Genomic DNA, 18,081 nt, shown 5'->3' with positions numbered 1-18,081 from the left:
CTCATCATGACATCACCACAGGTTGTTCCCCTTTGACCTTCTTGGGACAGGAAACAGGTAAAAGGTCCCCCCACCTCCACCCTCCGGTGTTCTTCCAGATTACTAGAACAGGATGGATGCAACCAGAATTTGTGAACCCAGGCCTAAGAATAAACCTCAGATAAGAGCCCCATGCCTCTCATCTGCCTCCAGCAGCCCCCATTGCCTCATATTAGCTCCAGCAGCCCCTATTGCCTCATGTTTAATAAAATAAAAAAACACTTACCTCTCCTGCTCCGGACACCGCCAGAGATCTTCTTCCTCCTGCCGCACAGCGTGAGGTCTCAGAGCGCCCTCACACTGTGCGCAGCCACAGTACAGCCAAGAACCAGGTAGCGGTGAGCAGGGGCGGATTAAGTGCATGATAGGCCCGGGGCTGTCTACCCAGCCGCATCTCGTCTCTACAGTTTGTAACACAGACACGTTAGATTTCTCAATTTTTCCATCAACCCCCCCATCCTGGTGTCCCCACAGTGTCATCCTGCTGCCACCCCCAATACTGTGCCCGTTGTGCTTTCCAATGCTCCAGGAACTATACTGCTGAAAAAATAGTGACCCTAATAGACATAATTGGGGTAATTTATCAAACTGGTGTAAAGTAGAACTGGATTTCCAAAAGAGCTGTCAAATATGAAAGGTGGAATCTGATTGGCTGCTATGGGCAACTAAGCCAGTTCTGCGTTACACCAGTTTGATCAATTACACCAAATGTTCCTATAGTGTCTACAGCAGCTATAATGTCCCCTAGAGTGCCCCGAGTAATAATAACACCCTATATTGTGCTCCAGGCAATAATCCCTGTATAGTGTCCCCAGAAATAATAGAATTGCCCCTACAGTGCGTCCCCAATAGCAACACCCCCATATAGTAATTTCCACCACACTGCCCCCACATAGTAATCCCCCCATACTCATTTGCCCCACACAGTAATTTCCCCCAAACTGCCCCCATATAGTAGTTTGCCCCCACACAGTAATTTGCCCTACACTGCCCCCACATAGTAATTTCCACCACACTGCTCCCACATAGTAATTTCCCCCCACATAGCAATTTCCCCACACTATCCCCACATAGAAATTACCCCACACTGTCCCCACATGGCAATTTCCCCCACACTGTCCCCACACAATAGTTTCCCCCACACTGCCCCCACATAGTAATTTGCCCCCACACTGCCCCATATAGTAATTTGTCCCCACACTGCCCCATATAGTAATTTGTCCCCACACTGCCCCATATAGTAATTTGTCCCCACACTGCCCCATATAGTAATTTGTCCCCACACTGCCCCATATAGTAATTTGTCCCCACACTGCCCCATATAGTAATTTGTCCCCACACTGCCCCATATAGTAATTTGTCCACACACTGCCCCCACATAGTAATTTGCCCCCACACTGCCCCATATAGTAATTTGTCCCCACACTGCCCCATATAGTAATTTGTCCCCACACTGCCCCATATAGTAATTTGTCCCCACACTGCCCCATATAGTAATTTGTCCCCACACTGCCCCCACATAGTAATTTGTCCACACACTGCCCCCACATAGTAATTTGTCCCCACACTGCCCCATATAGTAATTTGTCCCCACACTGCCCCATATAGTAATTTGTCCCCACACTGCCCCCACATAGTAATTTGTCCCCACACTGCCCCCATATAGTAATTTGTCCCCACACTGCCCCCCACATAGTAATTTGCCCCCACATTGCCCCATATAGTAATTTGTCCCCACACTGCCCCCATATAGTAATTTGTCCCCACACTGCCCCATATAGTAATTTGTCCCCACACTGCCCCATATAGTAATTTGTCCCCACACTGCCCCCACATAGTAATTTGTCCCCACACTGCCCCCATATAGTAATTTGTCCCCACACTGCCCCCATATAGTAATTTGTCCCCACACTGCCCCATATAGTAATTTTTCCCCACACTGCCCCCATATAGTAATTTGTCCCCACACTGCCCCCCACATAGTAATTTGTCCCCACACTGCCCCATATAATAATTTGTCCCCACACTGCCCCATATAGTAATTTGTCCCCACACTGCCCCATATAGTAATTTGTCCCCACACTGCCCCATATAGTAATTTGTCCCCACACTGCCCCCCCCCCCCAAGTAGGCACATGAAATAAAAAAATAAAAAATGAACAAAAAAATGAAAAGATAAATACTCACCTATGTTCAGGGCCAGGCGCTTGCTCGCAGAGGAAGCCGGGATGAGTCAGGCGCGTCACAGTGCTGCGTCCCGGCACAGGCGCGCGATGACGTCATCACGCACGCCTGCGCCGGGATTTCTCTACCGCATAGGCCTCAGGCCTACAAGGCCTGAAGCCTATGGCGGTGATCGCAGACGGGACAGGGAGCTATGCGCTCCCGTGCCCCGCCGCAGTATGTGGGCGTTCGGGTCAGCGTTGGGTCCCCCAGCGGTGCTGGGCCCTGGGCTGCCGACCCGAACGTCCCTATTGTAATCTGCCACTGGCGGTGAGTACAGAGGCTCCACCACTTCCCGGTCCTCCGATACTAATTCAGTACTCATTAATATTCGCCCCATAAGACACAGGGGCATTTTTGCCCCACTTCTAGAGGAAAAAATACGGTATGTAAGAAGCCCAGCCGGGCTGAGAGCATTGGCGCACTGCAGGCATGGACATCAACGTTGAGGTAACCAAAACTGTACCATTTACTTCATACCAGTCCAGGACAAGCTCGGGACCCCGTACCAGGAGGTGTTTGTATGAACTCAAGGAAGAAGGGAGAAAGAACCCTCCCGACGAAACCAGGCCAATCGAGAACCCACCTGCCCGCATAGCTTCAAGCTCAGAGGAAGTCTTATGGGTTTCAAAAGATCTCTACATGGCACTAGCCAGGAGACACAGGAACTGAGGCGTTGCAGGAGGTTACAGGACCTGTGCAGCGTACATAGCCGCAGCTTATATGTGTGAGCATGGCTGCAAGTGTGAATGTGGTGTAGGAAGGAACAAGGGGTCATCATTGATGGTCGGTATGTGTCACCGAGGTTCCTTGCCTCGGTGATGTAAGAGCCGGTTGTTCTCAAAGTGTCCGTTTTGCAGATTGAAGTCTGACACTTAAGCTGTTTTAGTATGGCTGCAAAGCTAACCCGGGACGGCTCTTATTGGGAGTAGTCAAAGTGATGGGTGGGTGGCTACTCCCCACGTTCCAGGCCGGGTCTTGGTTTGGAATATAAAACACAGGCAGCACTGTCAGGTGGGGTGGATTACTCCTCTCTGACAGTGGAGTGCTGCCAGTCTCTGTGTTGGGGCCTGGGAGTTTGGGCCGGGATTAAGGCATGCTACCTTGTTTGTGTGAAAGCACGTGGATTCTGCTTTATACAAGGACTTCTGCATACTGCCTGGTGTGAACCAACACCAGAATCAAAGTGACTGTTTTTTTCTGGAAACTGATTTTTTTTTTTGTCACTTACTTAATGTGTGAATAAACACTGAACTGTTTAAGTTAAAGACTTTGTTATTGCCTCTATACTGCATCCGCTAACCTGCCTACCAGAGCAAATCCCCACAGTGGACAGAGAAATGCACAGTCTCTATTGACGTTTTGTAGCTCCCTGGGTTGGCGTGCAGTGTCTCCTTCCAGGTGGTGACAGAGGTGCCCTTGATGTTTTGGGTATTAGGTGGCAGAGTCCCTAATATTCATGACATCAGCACCCTTAGGTGCAAATAGATAGAGTAACAAAGAGAAGAGTTTATTTGGGCTTAAGTTGACATTTACTGAAAGTCACTTATCTTGAGGTACAGTAGATATACCAATGGCCATAGAGGGGATAGATGTAATCCATACAAGAAGAATTCACAGCCAGGTTGGTGCTGCATTCAACTATAACAGGTTTGAGTAGGATCTTTAGTGCTCTGGTCACATGAATGTTCCTTTAACTACAGGCTGACTCATACTATGTCCAGGTGTAGAGTATACTATACCCTATAATGCACATGGCTGGTATACATATCATGTCTTGCACTCCTTGAGTTACCTACAATTTCCATTAATATTGTCCCCATTGTCCATGGAGGAATGTGACTCCAAATACAGCTTTGCGCTAAACTATAGATCGTGGATAGGCACTGTAGGCTACTGCTGCAGTGTCCCACTACGTGTGTGTGGGCACTGCTTAAAAGCACTTTTTATATTATTAAGAGCACTAGGTTGTCATGTATAACTTTGCATTTATGTATCTGCAAAATCCCTGTTAACAGGCCTATTAGGTGTAATTTATACATCCCGCCACTAGATGGGGATAAAGTTCAGGTCCTATATATATATACTCAGGTCAGGCCTAGTGAGGCAGATGAGTTGAGACCAGGGGAGATGCTGAGCAAGATAGTTGGAAAAATGTAGTTCAGAAGAGAGCAGATCTGAGGTAGTCAGATCAAGTTAGTGGGAGAAAAGATAGAGTGAAGACTTCGCAACACAGATTAGTGAGTGGAGCCAACTTTGCTAGGAGGTGTTTACTCAGATGTTAGGCACAGAAGAGCGTTTTACTTCTGTGGCCGGACTATAGACTTGCATCCCTGACCAGTAGGAGAAGAGTTTGCCTCCCTGGAAAAGAAACAAGCATTCCTAGGAATTCATCGGTGATAAGAGCCATTATTGAGGGCCAAAGACACCTTTGCATGGTGGAGGTTTTATAGCTTCAGGCAGCCACACCATACATCTGAGAGACAGTTGAGTTTTCCTGTCTAAATTATTCAGCTTGTAGGGAAAGTCAAGGAATAGGATCCAACACATCTAAAGGAACCAGGTACTTCTAACCCACTGCTCCAAAACCAAGAAACCTAAACAGCCTTAAAACAGTGGATTTGCAGAATTTACTCTGTACCATCTAGAGACTGCATAATTGTACTGCTGCAACCAAAAGACCTCCAAAGTAAAAGTTGTGAGTTGCATCTTACCACTGTCTACCTCATTATTACTACCTATGGTTGTACCACCATTAACGGTACTGGCGTCACGACAAAAACCATCAAGGGACTCAGCCGCAACAAGCACCCTAAGCACCCCTAACATCAAGGGCACCTCAACCACCATCTTGGCTGATGCTTCCTACCACAGAGCGTGCCCCGGAGGATTTCGTGCTGTCCACCTCAACACTGTGCTGCCAGCCCAGGGAGGCTTTCTGCTAACCGTGAGTAAACTGATGAACGGTGTGTTATATCATTTGGCCCCTCATCGGTCCACTGTGCACCTCACGTGTTGCCCCTGCGACTGGCTGGCTGCACTCCCGTTCACCAAATGCTAGTAGAGTCCATAGAATGAACTACCACTCATCTCCTTTAGGCTTGCCCTTGCCCACATTGGGTGAGGTTCTTACCTGAGGTTCTTCACCTTAGGACACCTTTGGTTTGCGCATTAGCGATAACTTAACTTCCTGCCTCCTACCTTGTTACTTTTATGTGTCAGGGCACCAGTACCACCTAGGGGTGACTGGGGTGTCTACCTGTAAGGTTGTTATCAGGTGACATTAGCTCACATCATGCAAACCCTATATGCTTTTACATTTGCAGAGTCTTGTGTACAGGTAAACGAGCAAGCCAGTGCCCAGAGGCAAGTGGCAGCCGGCCATGTGCCCGGGTGCTGGGGGGAGCCCTGTTCAAATATTTGCTGTGGGGCCCAGTTATTTCTAGTTACTCCACTGGCACTTGGTGATGGGACCTTAGAACTCACATCCACCTTGATTTCTGGATCTGCTCCTGTGAGAGCTTAAGCAACCAGTTTCTGGAGTCTAACTGGAAGCTAAGGGCTTAGTTAGTGCCACCACTTAGTAAAAACACCAGGCGATGAAACCCTGGTGAGTGATGGCCAACCTGAGAACTTGCGATGGGTTGGCAGTAACGTGATATAAGTAGTATACAGTTGCAAGAAAAAGTATGTGAACCCTTTGGAATTATATGGATTTCTGCACAAATTGGTCATAAAATGTGATCTGATCTTCATCTAAGTCACAACAATAGACAATCACAGTCTGCTTAAACTAATAACACACAAATAATTAAATGTTACCATGTTTTTATTGAACACACCATGTAAACATTCACAGTGCAGGTGGAAAAAGTATGTGAACCCTTGGATTTAATAACTGGTTGAACCTCCTTTGGCAGCAATAACGTCAACCAAAAGTTTCCTGTAGTTGCAGATCAGATGTGCACAACGGTCAGGAGTAATTCTTGACCATTCCTCTTTACAGAACTGTTTCAGTTCAGCAATATTCTTGGGATGTCTGGTGTGAATCGCTTTCTTGAGGTCATGCCACAGCATCTCAATTGGGTTGAGGTCAGGACTCTGACTGGGCCACTCCAGAAGGCGTATTTTCTTCTGTTTAAGCCATTCTGCTGTTGATTTACTTCTATGCTTTGGGTCATTGTCCTGTTGCAACATCCATCTTCTGTTGAGCTTTAGCTGGTGGACAGATGGCCTTAAGTTCTCCTGCAAAACGTCTTGATAAACTTTGGAATTCATTTTTCCTTCGATGATAGCAATCCGTCCAGGCCCTGACGCAGTAAAGCGGCCCCAAGCCATGATGCCCCCACCACCATACTTCACAGTTGGGATGAGGTTTTGATGTTGGTGTGCTGTGCCTCTTTTTCTCCACACATAGTGTTGTGTGTTTCTTCCAAACAACTCAACTTTGGTTTCATCTGTCCACAGAATATTTTGCCAGTACTGCTGTGGAACATCCAGGTGCTCTTGTGCAAACTGTAAACGTGCAGGAATGGTTTTTTTTGGACAGCAGTGGCTTCCTCTGTGGTATCCTCCCATGAAATCCATTCTTGTTTAGTGTTTTACATATCGTAGATTCACTAACAGGGATATTAGCATATGCCAGAGACTTTTGTAAGTCTTTAGCTGACACTCTAGGATTCTTCTTCACCTCATTAAGCAGTCTGCGCTGTGCTCTTGCAGTCATCTTTACAGGACGGCCACTCCTAGGGAGAGTAGCAGCAGTGCTGAACTTTCTCCATTTATAGACAATTTGTCTTACCGTGGACTGATGAACAGCAAGGCTTTTGGAGATACTTTTATAACCCTTTCCAGCTATATGCAAGTCAACAATTCTTAATTGTAGGTCTTCTGAGAGCTCTTTTGTGTGAGGCATCATTCACATCAGGCAATGCTTCTTGTGAAAAGCAAACCCAGAACGGGTGGGTTTTTTATAGGCAGGGCAGCTGTAACCAACACCTCCAATCTCATCTCATTGATTGGACTCCAATTGGCTAAAACATCACTCCAATTAGCTCTTGGAGATGTCATTAGTCTAGGGGTTCACATACTTTTTCCACCTGCACTGTGAATGTTTACATAGTGTGTTCTATAAAAACATGGTAACATTTAATTCTTTGTGTGTTATTAGTTTAAGCAGACTGTGATTGTCTATTGTTGTGACTTAGATGAAGATCAGATCACATTTTATGACCAATTTGTGCAGAAATCCATATAATTCCAAAGGGTTCACATACTTTTTCTTGCAACTGTATATATGATCTTGGCTATAAAATCATCCTGCTGTTGAATGTTACATCACAAAATTGTTCCGAGAAGGTATTTCTTTAAACACGTCAGATCTAACCTCCATCTTACCTGTGGCTTTGGCACTGCATCCAATCCTGAAAAGACCACAGAAATTTCCAGGGAAAGAGGTCTAAGATTTTCCTGTGAAGTCCGGAAACAACCACCATATGAGGCTTTGTGAAGGGTTGACCATTTTGCCTTGGGGGGCAACTTCTTTAAAGGGATTCTGTCACCTCGTTTTTGGTTATAGAGCTGCGGGCATGCACGGCTAGATCGCCGCTAGCATGTCCGCAATATACCTGTCCCATAGCGCTGTGTGCTTTTATTTTGTTTAAAAAATAATTTTAGAGATATGTAAATGAGCCTTGAAAGGTGCCCAAGGGGCTGTACTAACCTTCTTGGTGCCCAGCCACCCCCCCTGTGAAGGAGCCCAGCACCGCCTGCGTCCTCCGAATCTCCTCCTTTCTTCACAGTTAGATTGCCGTAATCTCGCAATGCGCGAGCTCGCACATGCACAGTTCCTTCCCTGAGGCTGATGCCAGCACAGGGAAGGAACACTATACCGGCACTGCGCATGCTCGAGCTCGCGCATCGTGAGATTACGGCAATCTAACTGTGAAGAAAGGAGGAGATTCGGAGGACGCAGGCGGTGCTGGGCTCCTTCACAGGGGGCGTGGCTGGGCACCAGGAAGGTTCGTACAGCCCCTTGGCTTCCTTACCAGGGTCATTTACATATCTCTAAAATTATTTTTTAAACAAAATAAAAGGACACAGCCCTATAGGACAGATATATTGCGGACATGCTAGTGGCGATCTAGCCGTGCATGTCCGCATCTCTATAACCTAAAACGAGGTGACAGAATCCCTTTAACCTGAGGGAGTGACCTGGGTACAAGATTCTATCCAGGAGTCTGACGTAATCCTTGCCCAGTTTGAGAAAAGGTTCTGTAATCCCACCGGAAGACTGGGGTCCTACATTTGATGTTTCCCTGTTCCAAATTTCTACTTTCTAGTGCTTGGAGAGCCTGAACACTTAGAACGTAGTACTCTTCTCTATCTGTTCCTTCTGAGCCCCTCTTAGGTGATCTTTGGAATGAAAATGAGAAGAATGAAGACCTAGAGGTATATTGTGGAAAGGAGACCCCTCTGTAACAACGATTGATTCTAAATATAATTCATTTGGTGAGGAAAAAAAAATGGCGCTAACAGAATGTCCCTCTGCGCAGAGTGTCTATGGGGATCACATGAACTGAGAGGGACATTTAGGGCCCATTCACATGAAGGAATTTTTTCATGTCCCACAATTTGCAGATCCCATGCGGACCCATTATTGCAAATGGTACTGTGAGACACAGGCAGCACACAGTGTGCCGTCCACATCCGCACATCCATTTCCATCCCCGGAAGAGATAGAAAATGTCCCACCCTTTTCCATATTGCGGACAAGAATGGGCATTACCATCTAGGGCAGGAAGTTCTGAACCCCTAATGCAGAATGCACACGGCGGATCCGTGTCCCATGGATCAGCATTTTTGGCTTATCCCCTCTGGGTGCAACCATTTCAAGGTGAGCTAGCACAGCTTTTAATAATGAAGGTAAATGAAGGTACTCCATCATGAAACAAAGATCCTGAGTCCACATCCAGGTGAGAAGAGGCAGGAGATAATGCAGCGTCCCACATACGTGTGTAAATGGGACAATTTAAACATCTGAATTGCATTGTATGGTATTTCCTATTATCAGTCCGGCATTGTCATTTCACCCATTCGCCCCTAGGTGGTGCTGGCACCACATAATATATATAGCTTGGGTGTATCTAGCTGAGAGAGAGAGAGAGAGAGAGAGAGCAGAATGTAGAGTTGAAGTGAAGTATTTGGTGAGAGGAGGAAAAGCAAGTGTATGGAGGATAGAAACAGGCATCGTCCACCATGTGGTCTGCTATTTCTACCCCTTGGTCATGGCCAGGCTAAGGGAGTACAGCGAACATTTATCTACAGCAGTCAAGCACCAGACAGTGAGTCTATATCCAAATATGAAGCAAGCCTAGTGAGGGTTACAGCTGAATCTAGCTTATGGACCTCATCAGCACGAGTGCCTGAGAGCAACTTTCCAAGTGCCGAGACACAAATGGATAATTAATGCGCAGAATTGTCCTTATTCTCTAGAAGCCTTCCGGGATCTAGTGGAAAATCGAAACCTTTTTAGGAGAGCGTCCTGCAAATAATGTAGCAGAAGACTGATGCCTGCCACGAGGGAGAACGCCCTTATTGGATAGCTCAAGATAAGTAGAAATAAGTAGAATAATTACAGAAGTCTTGCCTGTAAAGTGTCAACCTTAAAGAGAACTCCTTAACTGACAATTGCCTAAACCTGATAAAAGGATTACTATTCAACCTATTTCTGAGTCATCACTTATATCATACAAATGAACTGTGTCTGTACTGACTACTTAAAGACAATTGATTTGGTAAATGTTCAACTGTTGGATAACAACTGACTCCTCATCATTTCCACTCCTACACTCAACATTTGCACCTAACGGTGCTGTTGTCACAAACCTGGGGCCCAGCTGCCACAAGCACCCTAAACACCACCACCATCAAGGGCACCTCAACTTCCACCGGGCTGGTACAAATAACTAGTACCCCCTATCGGCCCACCGTGAGCCTCATGTGTTTTCCCCTGTGGACCCGGCACGTTGCAAGAAGGTAAAGGAGTTGTAGATAAGCGAGGTCTTATAGATATATGAGCAGAAAGGACCAGAGAGTGAAAGCTTCTGACCGCTGAGAAGTAAACCATTCCACAATATCTGCACTGGAGATCTTCAGCTGGGAGGCAATGGTGCAGACATCTCCTACATTGTCCAAAGTTGGTGCAGACATCTCCTACATTGTCCACAGTTGGTGCAGACATCTCCTACGTTGTCCACAGTTGGTGCAGACATCTCCTACGTTGTCCACAGTTGGTGCAGACATCTCCTACATTGTCCACAGTTGGTGCAGACATCTCCTACGTTGTCCACAGTTGGTGCAGACATCTCCTACATTGTCCACAGTTGGTGCAGACATCTCCTACGTTGTCCACAGTTGGTGCAGACATCTCCTACATTGTCCACAGTTGGTGCAGACATATCCTACATTGTCCACAGTTGGTGCAGACATCTCCTACATTGTCCACAGTTGGTGCAGACATCTCCTACATTGTCCACAGTTGGTGCAGACATCTCCTACATTGTCCACAGTTGGTGCAGACATATCCTACATTGTCCACAGTTGGTGCAGACATCTACATTGTCCAAAGTTGGTGCAGACATCTCCTACATTGTCCACAGTTGGTGCAGACATCTCCTACATTGTCCACAGTTGGTGCAGACATCTCCTACATTGTCCACAGTTGGTGCAGACATCTCCTACATTGTCCACAGTTGGTGCAGACATCTCGTTCATTGTCCACAGTTGGTGCAGCCATCTCCTACATTGTCCACAGTTGGTGCAGACATCTCCTACATTGTTCACAGTTGGTGCAGACATCTCCTACATTGTTCACAGTTGGTGCAGACATCTACATTGTCCACAGTTGGTACAGACATCTCCTACATTGTCCACAGTTGGTGCAGACATCTCCTACATTGTCCACAGTTGGTGCAGACATCTCCTACATTGTCCACAGTTGGTGCAGACATCTCCTACATTGTCCGCAGTTGGTGCAGACATCTCGTTCATTGTCCACAGTTGGTGCAGCCATCTCCTACATTGTCCACAGTTGGTGCAGACATCTCCTACATTGTCCACAGTTGGTGCAGACATCTACATTGTCCACAGTTGGTGCAGACATCTCCTACATTGTCCACAGTTGGTGCAGACATCTCCTACATTGTCCACAGTTGGTGCAGACATCTCCTACATTGTCCACAGTTGGTGCAGACATCTCCTACATTGTCCACAGTTGGTGCAGACATCTCCTACATTGTCCACAGTTGGTGCAGACATCTCCTACATTGTCCACAGTTGGTGCAGACATCTCCTACATTGTCCGCAGTTGGTGCAGACATCTCGTTCATTGTCCATAGTTGGTGCAGCCATCTCCTACATTGTCCACAGTTGGTGCAGACATCTCCTACATTGTCCACAGTTGGTGCAGACATCTACATTGTCCACAGTTGGTGCAGACATCTCCTACATTGTCCACAGTTGGTGCAGACATCTCCTACATTGTCCACAGTTGGTGCAGACATCTCCTACATTGTCCACAGTTGGTGCAGACATCTCCTACATTGTCCGCAGTTGGTGCAGACATCTCCTACATTGTCCACAGTTGGTGCACATACTTTTAACATTTATGGGATTTTTTGCAGAGTTCTGTAATTGTAACATATTAATTCTCTCACACATACTACAAGCTGCATATGAGCCATTCCAAGACCCAGGATCCTTAGAGCTGCTGTGATTCCGCTGCTGCAGTAATATCTCGCCCTGTGCAGAGCCACAGATGTAGCTGAGCTAAAAACGACTCTGATAACACATGGCACAGAGTTATTTAATTGAAATAGTTAGTTAACCTCTTGTGCCATTTTTTACTAAGCATTGTTACCCATCAAGTTTAGCTCAGCTGCACCTATGTACTTCTACTCCGAAATGGCTCAAGTTTCTTTTATTTTACCAATATAATATCTTTTTCTAGAATTTCTTACCTGTCGGCTTGCTCACTCCCAACATCCCAGCCCGTCCAAGGATTTTGAACACATGATGAGCGGGAAACTGTTCCTCTTTTTCCCATTGGTCTACATAAGGGTTAATTTCAGCGTCTATGATCTGTAGATGAAGAATTATGAAGAAATATTATGGGGTCGGATGTACATAAGGTGTAAGAATTGCAGGCGCTGTCTTCCACTCCTGTCCTCAGGATATGTGTGGAATTGCAGCTCGGCCCTATTCAAGATGCTGAGGAGAGATAAGCGAATTGATAGATTAAAGGGAACCTGTCACCATGTAATCTGCAGGCAGTAGGTTATAGAGCAGGAGGAGCTGAGCAGATTGATATAAAGTTTTATGGGGAAAGATTCAGTAAAACATAATTTATACATTTAAATTCTTTCTCATTCTGGGCTTTGAAGTCCAGGAGGCGGTCCTTTCAGTGATTGACAGCCTTCCCTCTAAGATTGTATATACAGAGAGAGCTGTCAATCACTGATAGCTCCGCCTCCTGGACTTCAAAACCCAGAAAGCGCAGGAATTGAAATGAGTGAAATACAAGTTTTACTAAATCTTTTACTACAAAAAGTATATACTGTATCAATCTGCTCAGCTTCTCCTGCTCTATAAAATGCTGCCTGCATGTTCAACGTGATAGGTTCCCTTTAAATAAATTGATTTTTTTTAAATGAATTTCCCAAAAATATTATCCTGACGAATCCAAACTTTTGGCAATTCGATTCCAATGATGAATTATGTAAGATGGCACCCACCATCTTACATTTCAAATTCAGTACCCTAGGGAGGGAAGCAGAACAAGGAAAATGAAGATGGAGGATCACATGAACCATGGTGCCGACGGGCTTGCCCATAATGCCTTGCAGTCAGCCTCTCAGCCAATCAGGAAGGGCAATATTAACTTAGATATATAGATAGATTGAACTACTTGATAGAAAGACGGGTTTTAGCAATAGGAACAGGATAGGGTGACATCACTGTGTTTATTATCCCTGTACTATGACATCACTGTGTTTATTATCCCTGTACTGTGACATCACTGTGCTTATTATCTCTGTACTGTGACATGACTGTGTTTATTATCTCTGTACTGTGACATCACTGTGTCTATTATCCCTGTACTGTGACATCACTGTGTTTATTATTCCTGTACTGTGACATCACTGTGTTTATTATCCCTGTACTGTGACATCACTGTGTTTATTATCTCTGTACTGTGACATCACTGTGTTTATTATCTCTGTACTGTGACATCACTGTGCTTATTATCTCTGTACTGTGACATGACTGTGTTTATTATCTCTGTACTGTGACATCACTGTGTTTATTATCTCTGTACTGTGACATCACTGTGTGTATTATCTATGTACTGTGACATCACTGTGTTTATTATCTCTGTACTGAGACATGACTGTGTTTATTATCTCTGTACTGTGACATCACTGTGTCTATTATCCCTGTACTGTGACATCACTGTGTTTATTATCTCTGTACTGTGACATCACTGTGTCTATTATCCCTGTACTGTGACATCACTGTGTTTATTATCTCTGTACTGTGACATCACTGTGTTTATTATCTCTGTACTGTGACATCACTGTGTTTATTATCTCTGTACTGTGACATCACTGTGTGTATTATCTATGTACTGTGACATCACTGTGTTTATTATCTCTGTACTGAGACATGACTGTGTTTATTATCTCTGTACTGTGACATCACTGTGTCTATTATCCCTGTACTGTGACATCACTGTGTTTATTATCTCTGTACTGTGACATCACTGTGTCTATTATCCCTGTACTGTGACATCACTGTGTTTATTATCTCTGTACTGTGACATCACTGTGTTTATTATCCCTGTACTGTGAATTCATTGTGTTTATTATCCCTGTATTGTGACATCACTGTGTTTATCATCCCTGTACTGTGACATCACTGTGTTTAATATCCTTGCGCTGTGACATCACTGTGTTTATTATTCCTGTACTGTGACATCACTGTGTTTATTATCTCTGCACTGTGACATCACTGTGTGCATTATCCCTGTACTGTGACATCACTGTGTCTATTATCCCTGTACTGAGACATCACTGTGTTTATTATCCCTGTACTGTGACATCACTGTGCTTATTATCTCTGTACTGTGACATGACTGTGTTTATTATCTCTGTACTGTGACATCACTGTGTCTATTATCCCTGTACTGTGACATCACTGTGTTTATTATTCCTGTACTGTGACATCACTGTGTTTATTATCTCTGTACTGTGACATGACTGTGTTTATTATCTCTGTACTGTGACATCACTGTGTCTATTATCCCTGTACTGTGACATCACTGTGTTTATTATCTCTGTACTGTGACATCACTGTGTCTATTATCCCTGTACTGTGACATCACTGTGTTTATTATCTCTGTACTGTGACATCACTGTGTTTATTATCCCTGTACTGTGAATTCATTGTGTTTATTATCCCTGTATTGTGACATCACTGTGTTTATCATCCCTGTACTGTGACATCACTGTGTTTAATATCCTTGCGCTGTGACATCACTGTGTTTATTATTCCTGTACTGTGACATCACTGTGTTTATTATCTCTGCACTGTGACATCACTGTGTGCATTATCCCTGTACTGTGACATCACTGTGTGTATTATTCATGTACTGTGACATCACTGTGTTTATTATCTCTGTACTGTGACATCACTGTGTTTATTATCTCTGTACTGTGACATCACTGTGTTTATTATCTCTGTACTGAGACATCACTGTGTTTATTATCTCTGAACTGTGACATCACTGTGTTTATTATCCTTGCGCTGTGACATCACAGTGTGTATTATTCATGTACTGTGACATCACTGTGTTTATTATCCTTGCACTGTGACATCACAGTGTTTATTATTCCTGTACTGTGACATCACTGTGTTTATTATCCCTGTACTGTGACATCACTGTGTTTATTATCCCTGCACTGTGACATCACTGTGTGCATTATCCCTGTACTGTGACATCACTGTGTGTATTATTCATGTACTGTGACATCACTGTGTATATTATCCCTGTACTGTGACATCACAGTGTGTATTATTCATGTACTGTGACATCACTGTGTTTATTATCCTTGCACTGTGACATCACAGTGTTTATTATTCCTGTACTGTGACATCACTGTGTTTATTATCCCTGTACTGTGACATCACTGTGTTTATTATCCCTGCACTGTGACATCACTGTGTGCATTATCCCTGTACTGTGACATCACTGTGTGTATTATTCATGTACTGTGACATCACTGTGTATATTATCCCTGTACTGTGACATCACTGTGTTTATCATCCTTGCACTGTGACATCACAGTGTGTATTATCTCTGTACTGTGACATCACTGTGTTTATTATCCCTGTACTGTGACATCACTGTGTTTATTATCCTTGCACTGTGACATCACTGTGTTTATTATCCCTGTACTGTGACATCACTGTGTTTATTATCCTTGCACTGTGACATCACTGTGTTTATTATCCCTGTACTTTAGGGCTTTTGCGATTGAACAAGTGAGGCTACCGAAAAGGGGAGGAGATTTGAAGAGACTGGTGAGATTGAGGGAGGCTTTTTGGATTTTTAATGGATACTAGATACCCGAATGGTCTCAACATGAAAAATGAACTCATGCATTTCTATTGACCATTTTATTTTCGATTGGTAATGGAGGCTTAGGATTTATTTATGTTGGAATCAGCATATGCGATTAAAGATACCTATACATGATAATCTATATCAGTATTTATATGTATACTGTGTATTTTTATTTGACTTTTGCATATGAAAGTTTACATTTATGTTCACTGTTTTGGTTATGGAATTTTTCACATTATATATGTAAGATTATTGACTTTATATGGGTGCTAAGTGCATCCCCATTGTAGGAAAATGTGAACAGTGCCTTATCTAGGGAGCGGAGGGCTCCACCTCTCTCTCCTTTCCATGCCCCCCAAAAGCGGAATGGAGACCAAACGCAGCCAAACTGATGCATTATGAACGGATCCTTATCCATTCAGAATGCATTGCGGCTGAACTGATCCGTTTTGGGCCGCTTGCGAGAGCCCTGAAATGGATTTCACAAGCGGACCCGGAATCGCCAGTGTGAAAGTAGCCTTAGTCTGTTTGAGAAGGGTCAAATCATTGGCATGCATCAAGCAGAGAAAACATCTAAGGAGATTGCAGAAACCACTAAAATTAGGTTAAGAACTGTCCAACGCATTAGTAAAAACTGGAAGGATAGTGGGGACCCATCGTATTCGAGGAAGAAATGTGGTGGGAAAAAAATCCTGAATGATCGCGATCGGCGATCACTTAAACGTTTGGTGAAATCAAATCGAAGTAAAACAACAGTAGAACTCAGGGCTATGTTTAATAGTGAAAGTAAGAGCATTTCCACACGAACAACACAAAGGGAACTCAAGGGATTGGGACTGAACAGCTGTGTAGCCATAAGAAAACCACTAATCAGTGAGGCAAACCAGAATTTTTTTTGCTAGGGAGCATAAAGATTGGACTCTGGAGCAATGGAAGAAGGTGATGTGGTCTGATGAGACCAGATTTACCCTGTTCCAGAGTGATGGGTGCATCAGGGTAAGAAGAGAGGCAGACGAAGTGATGCCCCCATCATGCCTAGTGCCTCCTGTACAAGCCTGTGGGGGCAGGGCTATGATCTGGGGTTGCTGCAGTTGGTCAGGTCTAGGTTCACCAACAGTATGTGCTCCAAGAATGAGGTCAGCGACTACCTGAACATACTGAACGACCAGGTTATTCCATCCAGGGATTTGTTCTTCCCTGATGGCACGGGCATATTCCAAGATGACAATGCCAGGATTCATCGGGCTCAAATTGTGAAAGAGTGGTTCAGGGAGCATGAGACATCATTGTCACACATGGATTGGCCACCACAGAGTCCAGACCTTTACCCCATTGAGAATCTTTGGGATGTGCTGGAGAAGGCTTTGCGCAGCGGTCAGACTCTACCATCATCAATGCAAGATCTTGGTGAAAAATAAATGCAACACTGGATGGAAATAAATCTTGTGACATTGCAGAAGCTTATCGAAACAATGCCACCGCGAATGCGAGCCGTAATCAAAGCTAAAGGCTTTTTTTTTGTGGCGACTTTTTTTTTGGACAGGCAGTGTATATAGATAGAAGAATGATGTGTCCCCTGGATGTGTCTCTATCCCCATTCCCCATCACTACCCAGTTATTTCCCACTTGCTTTGGCTGGCAAACTGACCTACCAATAAAGTTAATTTGAATAAGATATATATATACACACACACACACACACATTCACTTGCATTTAAATTGTATTTTTTGTGTAATCACCTTCATATCCTATTATAGCAAATCCACTTATCTTCAAACTGCTTTGAGAAATTGAATTACTTCCGCTTGGAGATATAATTGATGTGGACAAGAGTTCAGGGTGCAGGAAAGTGAAATATGATGTGAGCTAAATCTCCGTTAAAATTCTGCACAGCGACCTTTACAGACAGTTCCTGAGAGGCAAGGTTATTACGCCCAGAGTCCGGAGAAGCTTTTGCTGTGTGTGATTAGCTGTCAGACCCAACGCTCTTTTATGATGGGCCACAGAAGAATGCTGCCCCTACATCATAGCCCATTGGTTAGCTGTGAATCCCACCATATGTGTACAGTGTGTTCGGAAAGTCTTCTTCAGACCCTTTCACTTTTTTCACATTTTGTTAGGTTCGGCCTTGTGC

At 44.4% G+C, this 18,081-nt stretch overlaps 1 protein-coding gene across 1 annotated transcript in view; it reads right to left on the bottom strand.

Moving 5' to 3' along the window:
• LOC121000638 (probable acyl-CoA dehydrogenase 6) overlaps window positions 1-18,081 on the bottom strand; it is a 166,039-nt gene that overhangs the window by 125,743 nt on the left and 22,215 nt on the right. The window contains exon 3 of the mRNA XM_040431205.1: window positions 12,282-12,402. Within this exon, the coding sequence (XP_040287139.1) occupies window positions 12,282-12,402 (121 nt within the window). The remainder of the gene's footprint in view (window positions 1-12,281; window positions 12,403-18,081) is intronic.

The sequence above is a fragment of the Bufo bufo genome, chromosome 5 (assembly GCF_905171765.1).
Source record: "Bufo bufo chromosome 5, aBufBuf1.1, whole genome shotgun sequence".
In the NCBI taxonomy this organism is placed as follows: Eukaryota; Metazoa; Chordata; class Amphibia; order Anura; family Bufonidae; genus Bufo; species Bufo bufo.
This window is presented reverse-complemented; position numbering and strand designations above follow the sequence as displayed.